Below are 14,958 nucleotides of genomic sequence, written 5' to 3' on the forward strand. Positions count from 1 at the left end.
TTGCAACTGTTGTAAAAATAATGAATCTGACGTATGCTCCTAGATTCTACTAAAATAAAAAAAAAATATGTTAATCAGATTCACCATTTTTACAACGGTGGCTGAGCTGCTTTTTCTGCTGAATCTAGTCATTGTGCACTGTCAGTTTTGGTTGACGATGAGTCAAGAAATTAGGTTGATCCATAGTTTAATTTTATTCGCAGCCAAATCCGCGTAGACGTCACGAATGATACTATTATATCATTCGCATTTTTAGTATATCTAAAATTTTTATTTTTGAAATAATTAAATATGCCACAAGTATCGGTTTATTTCTGCAAATTTGCTGATTAAAAAAAATTACTTTTAGCATATCACGTTAAATCCGATAGCCTTTTCTTTAAAAAAAAAAAATAAATTTAATTGCTATATTTTTCACGGACGGGAAAAGAATTTTCGTTAAAATCGCTCTTTTCTTTTTTTTTTATTCTATTCGCATTTGTCAATTTCATAATTCGAACGCGACAACTACTTGCGTCTATCTGTGTGCATTGTAGATACAAGCAAACAGCGTGGATAAGACTTATTTATGGATTATATGGTGGAACTTTTGCCAGACGGCGGAGCTCGGCGATCATAGAAGCGAGAAAACGAACGCGATTGCCAAGTATAACACACGCTGTGTGTACGCGTAGTACACATCCATTTCTAATGTCATTTTTATTTCCAAATCGTCATCTATTTCATCATATCGTAGATGCGATTCTCGAGTTAACTCGTTCACGGTTGTGTAATAAAAAAAATCATGCTTGTCCAGAATTATTATTTAATATCATTCTGAAATTATTATTTTTATGTTGACGAGATGTAATAATTTTTTATAAATGTAACACGTATTAAAAAAAAATTAATCAAAAGAATTTGTAATTATATACGATTGAAAAATGACACGTAATTTAATTAATACTTTGGTTTTGAAACTTTAAAAGTTTTCTAACCATGGAAATTTTATTGAGTTTAGTGGCAAGCATGTTTATGTCTCAAACGAACGTGATGATACAGTCGCGTGAACCGCGGTAACTGGCAAAAATCCATGAAAATAATTCTAGTAAATGCATTAGTGTTCTCAACAAATAATCTATTAATTTGAAATGGAATACCTCTGGTAAAAATAAGCATTTGATTTACGTTAGTATTTTCAGCAAAATTGCATTTTACTGTTAAATAGGATTTAATTGCATTTTACTATTAAGCACTGATCAAAATGCTTAATTAATTACTCAATTAACTCGACTAACTCAATGGATAAAAATAATTTACCAAAAAGTGATATAATTAGAGAATAAAATTGTAAAAAGAAAAAAGAAGAAGAATCACAAACTAACGTATAAAAAAATAATTTTTAATTCATCAATTTGCTTATTTAAAGAAAAAGAAATTTCGAAAATTAATCAAAAAATAGAACGGACTAAACAATCTTATTATCGGTGCCCGGAATTACACCGTGCACATCTGGAACGCCACCCATAAATAATTTTCGTCGTATATAAGACACATATGTATTCTTACCAGTAATGTGGTGGTACTTGTCGACGAACTGTGCGGTACTTTGAATTCCCATGAGTGCCGCGTCGACGTTGGTGTACCAACTTGCGGCGGAATATCGTCGTTCCGACCGCACGTAATTGACACCTGGCATCTGTGCGAATCGGTTAATTTGTCCAAGGCGGAGGGCTCACTTCTCAATACCGGCGGGCATCGTCACAGAAGTCATTAACGTCGCTCAACATCGCGCGGTACGCGAGGAACCGCCGGCGACGCTGGTGTCCGATCGAACACCGGTTCGTATCACTTACGCCGTCTCTTCGGCTTTTACCTTTCAACGAAGAACTTAGCACGGGGTATCACTCTCTCACCGTGGACCATTCTTCTCACTCACGTCGCACGTTTCTTCGTTTATCACCGCGAGCGGATTTTATCTCCCGCTGACTTTCCCGGATCTAACAACGTGATTGCTAATTACTTTCCCCCCGAAGAAGTCGTTCGCTGTAAAATTAGAAGAGAATCCTGTGTCCCGTGTATTGGTTTCTCGCGCCTCTCGGTCGTGATTTGTCACTCCTCAGTGAGAAATGATACCGAACGTGGATTCGATTGATCACTTCTCACTGGTGTCGGCGGTGCCGCGATATTCGCGTTATTCTGAACGTGTACGCGTAATGTTTAATTACGGCGATAATAGCCGACGGTAACTTTGCGATTCTCGTTACTCGCTGGTACCGTAGTCCACCCTGGTAAGAGGAGGAACTGAAACGAAAACGAGGGTACGGCACATAGCGAGAACGAGAGTCGTAAAGCGGCAGGTGAAGAACAGAATAATATACAACCGCGAGCCGCCCGTTGCGCGAAATACCCCGAGATTGATCAAAGTTTAATCGATAAACGTTGAGAGACAAAGAGCTGGATTTGAGACAAGAATAAAGCACTACTTTTAAACAAAGATCTACGCTTGTAAGAAAATTATAATTATAGCCAATTAAAAAGAAAAACTGCAGTTGATGTATCGCGAGCGTTACATAATCGGGCAATAATCAATTAATCAGATTAATGCTTAACTACCTCCGACAAATTGAATTCGGTGTTAACGATATATTTTTTTAATGTGATAAGCATGTTATCAAATTGCTTCTACTTAAAAAAAATTTTTTTAATTAATAAAAGTAGTAATAATATTTTAATTTGTAATATTAGTTTAACAGAAAAATTTATAATAAAATTATATGAAGAAGTTTGTTATTCATAGAGAAATCGACTAGATTAGTATTACGATTAACATGAGTACACACGATTTCATATGTCGTAATGTTTCTTATTTTTCTTTCTTTTTTTATAGTAGATCAATATTCAAAATGTATAATGTGCTATTAAGATTTACGTTTTGTCAGGACATAGAACATTAGGCTCGCTTAAAAAAAAACATATAAAAATGCATGTGCTACGAGAATAAATATCGATACCAGGGACAGGCTTCTCTCTAACGTATTCGTAATCGTGGAACATAGATTAATTGCCAAACGCAACAGAGCCGGCGTTGTCGATCGTCCCGTTGCCCGCGAAGCGCGAAGCGTGTCGCGGTCACGTGATCGGCGGAATCATGCTTGACGATTTAAACCGCGTTCGATCACATTAGCGCGGAGATGCATCGGCGTTCTTCAAAACGAGCGTCGCTCGATGACATTGGAAGCTGATTTATTGGAATCATCACTCGGGGAGTCACCTGGTCCACTTGCGACGATCGTCCAAGTGCAATAAAATAAACCAACGCGATTTAAATCAGCGGGCACGATCGCTTGATTAGCGCGCGCGCGGGCGCGCCCGCGATCGAGTGATCGATCTACGTTCAAATTTATCTTGAACGGTGCGGTTAACGGCGCCGAAACGTTTAAAACTATGAGACAACGCGGTGTCTATTCGCGACTGGCGGCGAACGACGGTGGTGGTTGCTGCGAGCGCGATCCACGATCAACTACCATACCGTGAAAGAGAACGAATCGGAAGATAGGGGAGAGAGAAAAGAAGAGCAGCACACATGTCCACGCACACGAATGCACGCGGAAAGAAAGAGAAAGAGAGAGAGAGAGAGGGTTCGGACCAATGGGCATTGGCAGTGTGTTGAGACTCTCGGTGCTTATTTTAAAACCACTGTCCTTCCAACTCGCACGAGCGACCGTCCTGCAGCGGTGCACGGTCGCGACGCGATACCGCGTAATCTCCCATGGCCGAAACTGAGCTGCGACTAGTTAACGCGTAATCGAATGGACCAGCTTCTCAAGCGACAATAACGCGCCGGTCGCGATTCACGACAATAATCGCGTGGATATCATCTTGCATCGCGGAGCGAGGGAAAGATTGTTAATCGGATATTCGTTAATTTTCCGGTTCGTTTACAATTTCTGTCAGCGATTCAAATAACAGATCGGCGCGATGATTTATTCGCGAATCAGATTGGCGCGCGCTCCCAGATTCGACCAAAATTAGGAGCACGTGTTAATTAGGTTTTTTAATTAATTTTTATAATTTTACGCTCTCGGCATATTTAAGTAATTTTTAAAAGGGTGGTAACTAATTTTCTTTTTCTTTCTTTTCTTTCTTTTTTAATTAAAACTACTTGTTGGATCAAGACTTTGATCTGTGTCAAGTCTCCACTTAGACCGATCTGGTAATTGATTAAGACATTCAAGACTTTGCCAGAAATTTTGTCTTAATTGCTCAACTCTTTGCCAACGTGAAAGCCAATTTATTTTGATAAGACTTACGTTCAGACGTGCATAACTATTCGACGCGCTCTTAACGAAGAAGTGACCAGGAGTTATCACATATGTTATTTCGATCGTTCAGTAAATTGTGGATAGAACGCGGAGTTTAATATCGTTTAGATTTCCACAAGTACGATGGACGTTTCGTCAAAGTTTAATATCGCGTCTTTAATAATTATTATCGCATGATACTTGGCTGATTTAACAGCACCTTCCGTATGTAACCGAAGTGATTGGCACTTGGTGAAATATTCCGCCGTTTGATTCGCTTTTCGTAAACTTCGTTTAGTTTACGCCGTGTCTGCTCTTTCGCGAAAAGCTCGTAGAGTTCATTATAAAGTACTTACTAAATCTTTTTACACCCGTTTTTTCCATTTTTTTTTATCCTCTTCCTCTTTCTCTCTATTTCTCTCTACTTCAATATTTTAAATATTAAATAATTTTATAAAAATAATAGTGAATAGGAAACTTCCTGCGTGTGGAGCGAGAAAAATAGGCGCATCGGTTTATGGCGTACGGTTTAAAGAACTGATTACACATGTGAAAGTGAATTTCGCTGTTTAACCAGTTGGGAAATCATCGATGCATGTACGACTTCGTCGCGTCTTGCTTCGTCGATGTTCAGAAAACTACGTCACGGTCCTATTTTCGGTTACGTGGACGCAGCGATATCTTTAGAGCGACCATTGGTATAGCTTGTTTCTGAGCTTTCTTTCCTTCGCGTTCGCGGGAACGTGTCAGTTGACGAGAGAAGGCAAGGCGCGGCGGAGATGATTTATAGTGATTAAATCGGATCACATCTCTGGCTAGCTCAGCCCCTACATTCCCTAACAGATAACATAACGTCCTTAATTCTTTAGTTTTATTAATCAAATTATTAATAGTTTGCAGAAACATAGAAAATATTTTTTAAAAAGCGAATAAACGTTCGAGTCGCATCGGAATAAAGGTATTTATTTTATTTGGCGTAGTCGAATATTGTATATATTTTATATATAGTAGAAACTTAAAAAATAATTTTTTAATTACACGTACACAATTTTTTTTTTTTTTATTGCCGCCAATTTTGTGAGATTATTCATAAAACGAATTAAAAAGATTAAACTGAAAACCCAAACTCTTAAAGGAATAGTAAGGTAGGAAAGAACATTAAATTATATTATTTTCCATTACCAAAAAAATAAATTCCACGACTGTATCCATTTTCTATAAACTAAAAAGCCCAAAAATTTGAAGAGCGTCTCCTTGGTAAATTGATTATCAATATCAGTGTACAATACATCGAGGTTAAATCGGCTAAAATTTTTTTTAAATAGGTAAAAAAAATTTACAGTAAAATAAATTAGTAAGATACACATTTATCATGGCACGAGTAACATATAAAAGTCGTGAAACTAATGCCATAAAAATTACTGCAATAAATCTTTAAAGCGATAAGCTTCTCATTAAAAAAAAAATGTGGAAGTAGAAATCAGGCAAGTAAAAAAAAAAAAAATAAAAAATTTTTTTCTTTGATATTTCATATACCATTAATAATTTTCTACACAATTTATATCATTTTAACGTAGGTGTACAATAACGATGGCCCCAAATCTTTGAGATATCCTCGTATAGTTTTCCTCACTCCAAGGACCTTTTATTATTCAGAAATTAAACATGAATAAGTACAATCATTACGTTTCGGTCTATCAAAAAGATTACACGTGGCCCTCCTCCGTAACACCTATATATCACATTCAACCGACAACTAAGCCAGCCGTCATTAAAAGCTGCGCTTGTGTCGAGTCACAAATGCGTAAAGAAAAGCAGAATAAAAATCTAGAAAAATGTCTTACCGTTAGTCAGATTCCGCCAGGCTTTACGAGACGATTTCCAGAACAAAATATGTATCCCAAGATCGAACGAACTTCTAAAACCGATGTAATGCGATTCCAACGACCACACATAATTATATTTATATGAAAAAAAGAAAAAAAAAAAGAAATTTACATATATGTATATGTAATTTACTTTCATGCTGGGCTTATTATTTCTGTTTAAGTTTAATAAAAAAGTTTAATATCTAAAGATATTAAAAAATTAAGTATAAATGAATATCAAGTAAAAATTATTATAATAAAATAAATTTAATATAACAAATTAATAAATTACTTGAATGTTGAATTTATTTTTTAAAGTTCCAAGAAAAATCTTCTGATACGCATTATAAACTAATAAAAAAGTCACTTCCCAATGAAATTCTAAAACTGATAAATGCCGCTCGCATGAAAACGACATATCAAGCAGATTACTGCCATCCTGGTGAGTGTATTAAAAATATCATGGAATATATCATGTTGTCGTATATCGCAGGTGTCCCATATTAATATACATTTATATCATTATCACCATTTAAAGGAGTTACGACACAACGTGACTTGGCGATGACCGTCATAGATACGAACGGTCAACGCTTACAACACAGGGTGCCAATAAGGATAAACATAGAAGGTGATTGTCTGTCGCGTTGTCAACTTCTTGCTACGATATGTAACGAAAGCAAAAGTGTACGGAAACGGGATCGTAAACGAAAAAACGGATCAAAATGCGGAAAGAAAGACGAAGATATCGAAAAGAGACAAGTAATATTACCCTGGAGATCCGAGTATCAAGATAGTATCAATAAAATTGGCCACGCCATTATAAAAGCTGAACTGCATCGTGGAAAAAAGAAAGCTTCACCAGTTCAGTACGAAATGTGCACTACATTTAATTAAATGTATTAAATTAAACGTACGAAATTAAACTAGAAATTATAAAACATGGGTGAGCATTTTTATAATTATAATAAATTATTATAATTATGATAAATTTATTTCTGTACAAGCAGAAAAAGATTTCTTTTTTTTTTTTTTTTTTTTTTTTTTCTTACACTTTTACTTCGTATAAACAAATTATATTTACATAACGTAGCTCGACGATTTTTAATCGCAACTATGCGATAGGATTAAAAATTGTATTAATATTAATATATACGTTGTTGTACTACCGACCATCTAAAAATAATACTAGATAACATAAGTAATATGCATTTTATTAATTAAAAAATATAATTAATTACTTACTGCTGTGAGAAGCGTCGCGTCCACGGTGACACCTTTTGTCATAAATATATTTTTGCAATGCAGTATTTGTAAAGAAAACAAATGTAACTGAAATATCAGATTAAAATTTCTTTTTTAACGCAAAAATAAATATTGCAAACGTATAAATTACATTCGAAGACTACGTGTCTTGACAGTAACGATGTATAAATTTTTTTAAATAATTTAATTACCTCGTTTTTTATTTCCTTATCAGTGGTGCTATTAAGTATTTCGTGAAGAGTGACGCCAATCTCTTTGGCTTGATTCTTGTTGCTCTCGCAGGCCCACGCGAGTAGTATTATTTTCGATAGATAATGTATCATAGATGTTGAAAACACGTCTAAAAATTGCCAGTCCAAAGTAATCAATAGCCCATGCTGCCAACGCACTACATAGGTATACAGTTCGAAAGTGACATTAATAAATATTTGACTTATTATAATAATAAGTTGTAGGCCAAAGATCATGTTCAACATGTGTACTGTTTCACTGACAATCAAATGCTGTTTCTTAAGAGTTCTTATTTCTAGCAGTAAAAATAAATTCCCTTGACAGAATAGCTTATAAACACTTATTGACTTAATATCATCTACCACGATCCTTTGCAAGTACGTCAGCTTATCATTGATACTCTTGAAACAAGTTTTTAGCACACAAACACAATTCACGTATAGCATATTTGTTAGAAATATCACCATTTCTAAATATATTGCAAATAATATGAGCAGAATATTAGAAAACGTAAATTTAAACATGTTTGTTTTAGAAAAAAATAAGAACATTTCTATTATTGTCAATATGGTGCCCAAGATATCCTTGACATGAATTAATCTAGATAATTGTTGATATGACTTCGAAGGTATAAGTTTCGAAGAGATTCTCAAAATGGTCTGTAGCACCTGCATTCGCGGTATGATTAAAATATACATGATGATTATCATCAAACCAGATAACGCAAAATAAGTGACAGCGTTAAGATTCATAGTTACGTCTCCATAACTTATTCCTCCGGAAAGCAATATGTTGTTAATATGTACTATAACGTAAACGCAGGAAAAGCACGTTATTATAGTTGACAATATATAGCACGGTCTTGAACATTTAAACGTTGAAATATTAATCTTGTATGGGAATATTCCAAAAATGCGGCAAAAAGTAAAGCAAGGGCACATCAACGATTGAAAATCCGTAGCGTTCAACAGTCTCCATCTTTTCCACATATTATTTTTAGTGTTCCTTTTATAAATTTTTTAATAATCAAGGGTTCATAGTTAAGAAAAATTAAAAGAAAATTAACCGTCTATATCGTAATCCACAATTTAAATATTATTAATTAATTGGTATTAATCAGCGCCCTGTATTAATATCGATATAAATATAACAAACTTTTAATAACAAATATAATAAAATCCGTTTTTTCGTAACACAAGCGTCTACGATCACTAATATGTAATCTATGATGTGTACTCTGTATAAGAATGAAGTTAAGACTGCAAGATAATACTATTTCATACATAAAAGGCAAAGCTGTAAGAAATATTTGTTAGCCGTAAAGTAACCATGGTGCTCTTCGATCGGTATTTATTATTCTTGGAGTAAAAGGCACAAAGATATAAATATTCAAGATATAACTAATTGGGGTAAAAGAGTTGTGGCTAAAAATTGAGGAAAAAGAGAGAACGTATTTATAGTGCATTGTTAACCGTTTTTGTTCGTAACTTGCATACAAGTGTATGTATGAGGTTGTGACAAATAAATATAATACCATAATTTGAGATGTGCGCGTGGAAAAAAAAAATTTGAATACAACACCAAGGTGATATAATAAAATTATTTATAGCAAATTAATTTACTGTATCAGTCAAATCTTTTTTCTCTATATACGATTACATTCATGAATATTACTTTTATTGCTTCTATTTATAACGATATTAACATAATATGAGAAACTGTTTCCTACAAAGCGCTTTTATGTAATTTAATACACTTTTATTAATTTTTTTTTATTCATTAAAACGAATCTATATAAATCTATACAGAATTCATAATTATGCGATAAGATTTTCATAAATAATAGTTTGCTCAGATTGTTATAATAAAACTTTCTGTATCTTTAGTATTCTATCAATATAATTTTGCTAAACTTAACACCTCTCCTGTTGTCATTACTTCTTCACATACATGAATTCCCTGCTATTTGGTCACGTAATATAGTCATATATAAAAGTGTCATTATATGAATTATGAAACAATATTGGCTATTTTCGTTTTAGGAAACACAGTCGACACTTTCCATTAAAAGTTTTATTCAAATCCAATAAACACACTTTGACTCTGCTAAAAGGGAGAGCTGGATTGTGTTTTTGACCAAAAAACGCATTTGGCCTTAGTTATTCAGTACAATTTTAAGTATGTACGCGTTATATGTATGTATATATGCTTATTTTCTTTACTTTCTCTACTTTATATGTATATATCAAGTTTAATTTTTTTTTTTTTTTAATTAAATTGTTAATTTTTCTTGAATTATTATTTTTGTATAATTAAAATAACAATTAATGACAATAAGACATTTTTTATGATATATTTTAATTAATTAAAATATTTTGATGTATATTCCATATAATCTTTCGCAAAGTATGTTAACCTATGTCGACTTATGTCTTTTAAAAGGAAACCAGCCATAAAACATCTTTATTTTATTCAAGTACTATTAGAATAGGGCCCTTGCACACAAGACGCACAGTAGAAAACAATGCGGCAAGCATTTCTACATATTATGTATATACAATAAGACTAGAGATTGAAAAAAAAAATTAAAGACATTAATAAAAATCTAAAAATTTAACTGCAAATATTCTAAGCGTAAAGCAATATAAAGAACGTATAACAACTTTACAATTGCTTTATAACTGATTCGTAATAATTTAAACGTTTATTTATTATTCTCGACCTGCTGAGGACACATACGACGAGTACAAGTGCATTGTAAGGAGCTCTAAAAAGAGAATTATTGAAATTCACAGATGAGGTAATGTATCTACTTCACCCATTTCTGTGAATGTTTCGTCGTCCATTGTGTAGCTTAACATAAACTTCAAAGATACTGGCTCCTGAAAAATACATTTTTCCGTAGAAATAAATATTAATATAAATATATCTAGAAACAATTACAAGTACGTTACCTTGAGAGGATTTGCAATCAACATAATCTGCGTAATTGCGGAAGGAGGAAGGAATGGATTATGTGCTGGCAACTTTGTTCCAGAAGGCGCCTGCAGTCTACATTTGCATTTCTGCACACAGTTACATACAATTAGAATTATGAAAATGTTTATATAATTTTTTTTTTAATTTGGAACTTACAAAAATGTTTGTTAAATGTTAATGACATTTTATTAAAAGGAAATTTAGAAAAATATAAATTTTAAAAGTTTACCTTGGGCACAACTGCTTGAAACAAATAATTACTAAGTGGCTTTGCATTTCTACTCATTGTAGTAATTACTACTACAGATACATCAGATCTAGGACTATCTTGGGCAAAATGAAGAACAACACTAATACCATTTTTTTCTTCGATCACTGTTAGAGGCGGATTTATACCTGTAAAGTAATTTTAAAATGTTATCTACATATAAGAAATAAAAAATGTGTAAGATAAATAAAAAATATAACCACAATAAAATATCGTAATATATAAATTCGATTAATAACCTGGTTTAATATCTTCAAGACTGACTGTGATATCAGTCAATGGTTTGATTTCAGGCTCGGTATTTTCCACCTTTGATATACCATTACTCAATGGCGGCGTATCCTGCTGTATTCTCGTATTCGTTATTCCTGAATTATTACTTTTCTTGCACAAATCAGCAGTTGTATTAAATGTCGACGAATTTGAAGATACTAAAATATCCGAATTATTACTTCTTTCACAATTTCTTGTGTTTGGATGTTCCATTGACATATTATTAGAATCACGGGGCAATATTTGTTTTCGAATAGGATCATAGATACTTTGAATTGTTGTTATATTATTATTTATTTTGCTGCAAAAAATTTTTTATTTTAACTTTTTAAAAAATGTTAAGAATTTATTACTTATACAACGTAAAATAATTTAAACTTTAAGTTAATTAAACATTAATTTAAAGTTTAAATTGTAGGATAAGTTAGTTTAAAAATAATTTATAATTAAATTTTTAATTAAATATCTACTTATTCACCTTTGTGCCGAGCGTGCAGTTGACATTGTGCCTGACAAACTTTGTTTAAGTAAAGTCTCTCCCAATTCATTCAATTCTTCCAATGCTTTTGCTTTACTATCTATTTTTTCTTCATCAGTATTGGTAACATCGTCTATGGAATATTATTATATAAAAAATACAATAAATAAAACGCATTATTTTAATTCAATTATTTTTAGATTAAATATTTTATAGTCAATTTATGCTCACTTTTCTTATTCATAGGCGATATACTAATTGGTTGCATTATGGCGTTTGGCATCAAAAAATTTGTCTCTGTCTTGATTGGTTTCTCCAGTGTATTAAAGATATCTCCCAATACATCCATATCGGAGCGGTTTTCTGTCGATATGTCCTGTGTCACACTTAAATTACTTTTACAGGGAATAGTTTCAGAAGGAGAAGATAAATCCAGAAGAGATGGTTCATTATTAATCGATTTAGAAGTATCTGTCACAGAAGCTTTAGGAAATTGTCCAAGAATGATAACAGACGTGTACTTCTCAAAGACTTGATTCAATTCATCACTCGCAGTTAATACATCACCTAATGTCACAAAATGCATAAAAAATTAAGCAGCGTAAAGTGCTTGTTGTAGCGTAGTAATTAATGTAGCGAAATAATATAAATGAGTCAAGTAACAGAATATAGTAGCATAACCTGATTTTATAATATTTTATAAAACAATTAAATATTAAAATTGAAATACTTCGTAATTTTTTTCTTTTTTGTTAACTTATTAATTGAATTATTACAAGGGAAAGAAAATAATCTACAGAACACTTAAAAATAAATTATTATATGATATAAAAAAAAATACCTAGCATTTCGACGTTGCCTTGAGTTTCGTTAGCAAGTCTCAATAAAATAGGTTTCAGTCGCTCACACGCTTGATATAATTCCTTCATCAATTCAAGATCCTCTGCACTGGTTTCATTCTGATTATATGAATCTAACATTTCTGATAATAGCATTACATTATTTTGCACCGATTCTAATTCCATACCTCTTCGTGAATTTAATTGCAGTCGTTCCTCATCCTATAAAAATAGATATTTACAATTAAAATTATTAAAGCTCTTAGATATTTCGTGCAGCCATGTAGAAATTTTGATTGCTGAAGCGAGAAACTACACGCCGAAAATTTTTTCATGCCCAGCCTTTTAAAACATTTTATTTTAAATATCTTTTATTGAATTAAATACCTCTTTCACCATGAACTTGATCAGTCGGTTTGCAGTTTGCAAATCAGAAGGATCTTTACTATGAAGTAATCTACGCAAATGTCTTGACATTTCTTCGTTTTCAAATATATTATTTTTTATTTTAGATTTTTGATTTTCTTCACTGCTTTCCATTATAAATGCTGCATCTTCCTGTAATTATTACGTAAATACTCGTTAATATAAAAACATTAATTACGTATTTTATTGTATTCTTAGTACTTATTGTTTTATTAAAAAAATGTTTATTAACATAAACGTTAGCCTTATACCTAAATATAAAAAATAATAAAAATAACCTCAATGACTCCTTGCTTCTTCAACATTTCGTAAGCCTCTTTAATTTTCGATTCACGAGGATATTCTCTGATCCACGAATAAAGTAGTTGCAAAACCTTTTGGTGTACATTTGCTGTAGTGCGATTACCTAAATATTTCGGCGAAACCAATTTTATCATTTCGTTCAGAAAACGAAATTTACCAACTTCCGCGTGAAATAATGGGCCACATCTCTTCATGCAAGTATCCAGTAACTGAAAAAGAATCGTAAAGAATTTTTTAATTAATTATATTATTATATAAGCCAATTTGCAATGCATATAAAGAAAACATACCGAAAGTGCTTGCAGCGATTCCGATTCATTAAGCGATTGAATTTGCGTCGCCAACAATTTGATACCTATTTGTATACCCTCCGTTTCCTTAGTAAGCATAACACAGAATGCTTCGGTGGCAGCTATGTCTGGCTTCTGATTTTGTGGATTTGTAACTCTCTCTAAAATATTTTACATATAGTTAGTAAAGAAAATATAATGTATAAATAAAATATAAAAATACACACGCACGCGTGCTCACTACACGCACACATACAACGTACAAATCTCTGGAGAATCGAAGAATATCCTACAGAACTTCTGAAGAATTTACATAGAATGTAAAGGATATTTATCGTACATATTTTTAGAAGCAAATTAAAAAAATAAAATCTCATACAGTACACACGATATTTATGAAACCTTTGTAAAATATTAAAAAAAAATATTAAAATATTTTATTTTTGGTTATGGTAAATATAGTGATAACAGTAAATGTGATTTTTATCTTCCTTGAATAAATAATTTTCTTGGTATATTTTATAAGTTTATTCTACCAACTGCAAATGTTGTTTTATTGAACATTACTTCTATACAAATATGTTTTATAAAAAATTTTATCATGCATTTTCTTGCTTCTAACGTTATAATCTGAAACAATAATGGTGAATGAAAGGAGCCTTAACTTGTTTACCTTTAATCAATGACGTATATCTTTTATTATCTTTATTTCATCTTTAAGAAACAAATACGTAGCTACTTACAATGAAATACTGTACATATATTTATTGGTGTATGCGTGCATGCAATAAAATATTACGATATAATAAATCTAAGTCTAAGCAACATTTAAAATGTATTATAATTTACGTTATACTTACGTATTAGAGCTTCCAAGCTTGTAGTTACCACATCCATCCTGGAAATTCTAATTATTCGACGTATATAATTTGTGGAATTGTAAATGGAGATTAAGATGAAGTTTGCAGCATTTTATATTAAAAATCTCCCTATAAAAATATTTTAATTATTATTTTAAACCAACGGCAGAATTACGAATTAATATAATAACTCTGTGTCATAAACAGTCGTAAATCTCTACAATTATTTCGTTTTGTAGTATTGGTTATCAGATAACCAATAAATAATACAGGCTGAGCTACCTTGTTGTTTTAATTTATAATTTACTTGCTTTTATTAACTTTCAACATAGAACAGCTGTTTCTGTCACAAGAATCTCCCCTTTTTTTTTTTTTACATATGTGCATAGATATTCAAATCAATAACATATATTTTCCAGCAACAAAATACAATCTTCCGTAAAACATTAAATCTGCTTTTTGCAGCAGAACAAGCTAGACTAACCTCACTGTACCTACCTGTCTTATCTTTTTTTTTTTTCGTACATTCAGTAGAGAAAACTGACAAAAACTGATCAACGAGAGTGCATCGAATAACATAACCGCTCAGTAAAC

The 14,958-nt window shown here is 32.1% G+C and overlaps 3 protein-coding genes across 5 annotated transcripts; 1 reads left to right on the top strand and 2 right to left on the bottom strand.

The window, feature by feature from the left end:
* Positions 1-4,366: 4,366 nt before the first annotated feature.
* LOC139107755 (uncharacterized) lies at positions 4,367-7,111 on the top strand. The gene is made up of 3 exons (XM_070665573.1): positions 4,367-6,245; positions 6,455-6,593; positions 6,690-7,111. The coding sequence occupies exons 1-3, from the start codon at positions 5,949-5,951 to the stop codon at positions 7,046-7,048; spliced, it is 795 nt and encodes a 264-aa protein (XP_070521674.1). The 5' UTR covers positions 4,367-5,948; the 3' UTR covers positions 7,049-7,111.
* A 97-nt stretch (positions 7,112-7,208) lies between these two features.
* On the bottom strand, positions 7,209-10,070 carry LOC139107638 (uncharacterized). The gene has a single exon (XM_070665405.1). The coding sequence runs from the start codon at positions 8,635-8,637 to the stop codon at positions 7,492-7,494; it is 1,146 nt and encodes a 381-aa protein (XP_070521506.1). The 5' UTR covers positions 8,638-10,070; the 3' UTR covers positions 7,209-7,491.
* A 153-nt stretch (positions 10,071-10,223) lies between these two features.
* Gga (ADP-ribosylation factor-binding protein Gga) lies at positions 10,224-14,943 on the bottom strand. 3 transcript variants are annotated; one of them, XM_070665404.1, is made up of 12 exons: positions 14,863-14,943; positions 14,365-14,493; positions 13,505-13,665; positions 13,190-13,423; positions 12,873-13,043; positions 12,488-12,707; positions 11,878-12,213; positions 11,647-11,779; positions 11,135-11,469; positions 10,857-11,023; positions 10,603-10,713; positions 10,224-10,530 (listed from the first exon to the last, which is right to left on the bottom strand). In XM_070665404.1, exons 2-12 carry the CDS (start codon positions 14,399-14,401, stop codon positions 10,438-10,440), a joined length of 1,998 nt encoding a protein of 665 aa, XP_070521505.1. In that variant the 5' UTR covers positions 14,402-14,493; positions 14,863-14,943; the 3' UTR covers positions 10,224-10,437. The 3 variants fall into 3 exon arrangements, with proteins under 3 accessions (XP_070521505.1, XP_070521504.1, XP_070521503.1); XM_070665403.1 differs by lacking the exon at positions 14,863-14,943 and adding an exon at positions 14,647-14,828; XM_070665402.1 differs by lacking the exon at positions 14,863-14,943 and adding an exon at positions 14,676-14,827.
* Positions 14,944-14,958: the final 15 nt, after the last annotated feature.

This window comes from Cardiocondyla obscurior, linkage group LG13 (genome assembly GCF_019399895.1).
Source record: "Cardiocondyla obscurior isolate alpha-2009 linkage group LG13, Cobs3.1, whole genome shotgun sequence".
In the NCBI taxonomy this organism is placed as follows: domain Eukaryota; kingdom Metazoa; phylum Arthropoda; class Insecta; order Hymenoptera; family Formicidae; genus Cardiocondyla; species Cardiocondyla obscurior.

Coding starts and splice junctions, on each gene's coding strand:
- LOC139107755 (XM_070665573.1), top strand. CDS start 5,949: ATGAATAAGTACAATCATTACGTTTCGGTCTATCAAAAAGATTACACG. Junction 6,246..6,454: donor AACGACCACACATAATTATA/TTTATATGAAAA, acceptor CTTGAATGTTGA/ATTTATTTTTTAAAGTTCCA. Junction 6,594..6,689: donor AGCAGATTACTGCCATCCTG/GTGAGTGTATTA, acceptor CACCATTTAAAG/GAGTTACGACACAACGTGAC.
- LOC139107638 (XM_070665405.1), bottom strand. CDS start 8,637: ATGTGGAAAAGATGGAGACTGTTGAACGCTACGGATTTTCAATCGTTG.
- Gga (XM_070665404.1), bottom strand. CDS start 14,401: ATGGATGTGGTAACTACAAGCTTGGAAGCTCTAATAC. Junction 13,424..13,504: donor AATCGCTGCAAGCACTTTCG/GTATGTTTTCTT, acceptor ATTCTTTTTCAG/TTACTGGATACTTGCATGAA. Junction 12,708..12,872: donor TCAAGTTCATGGTGAAAGAG/GTATTTAATTCA, acceptor CTATTTTTATAG/GATGAGGAACGACTGCAATT.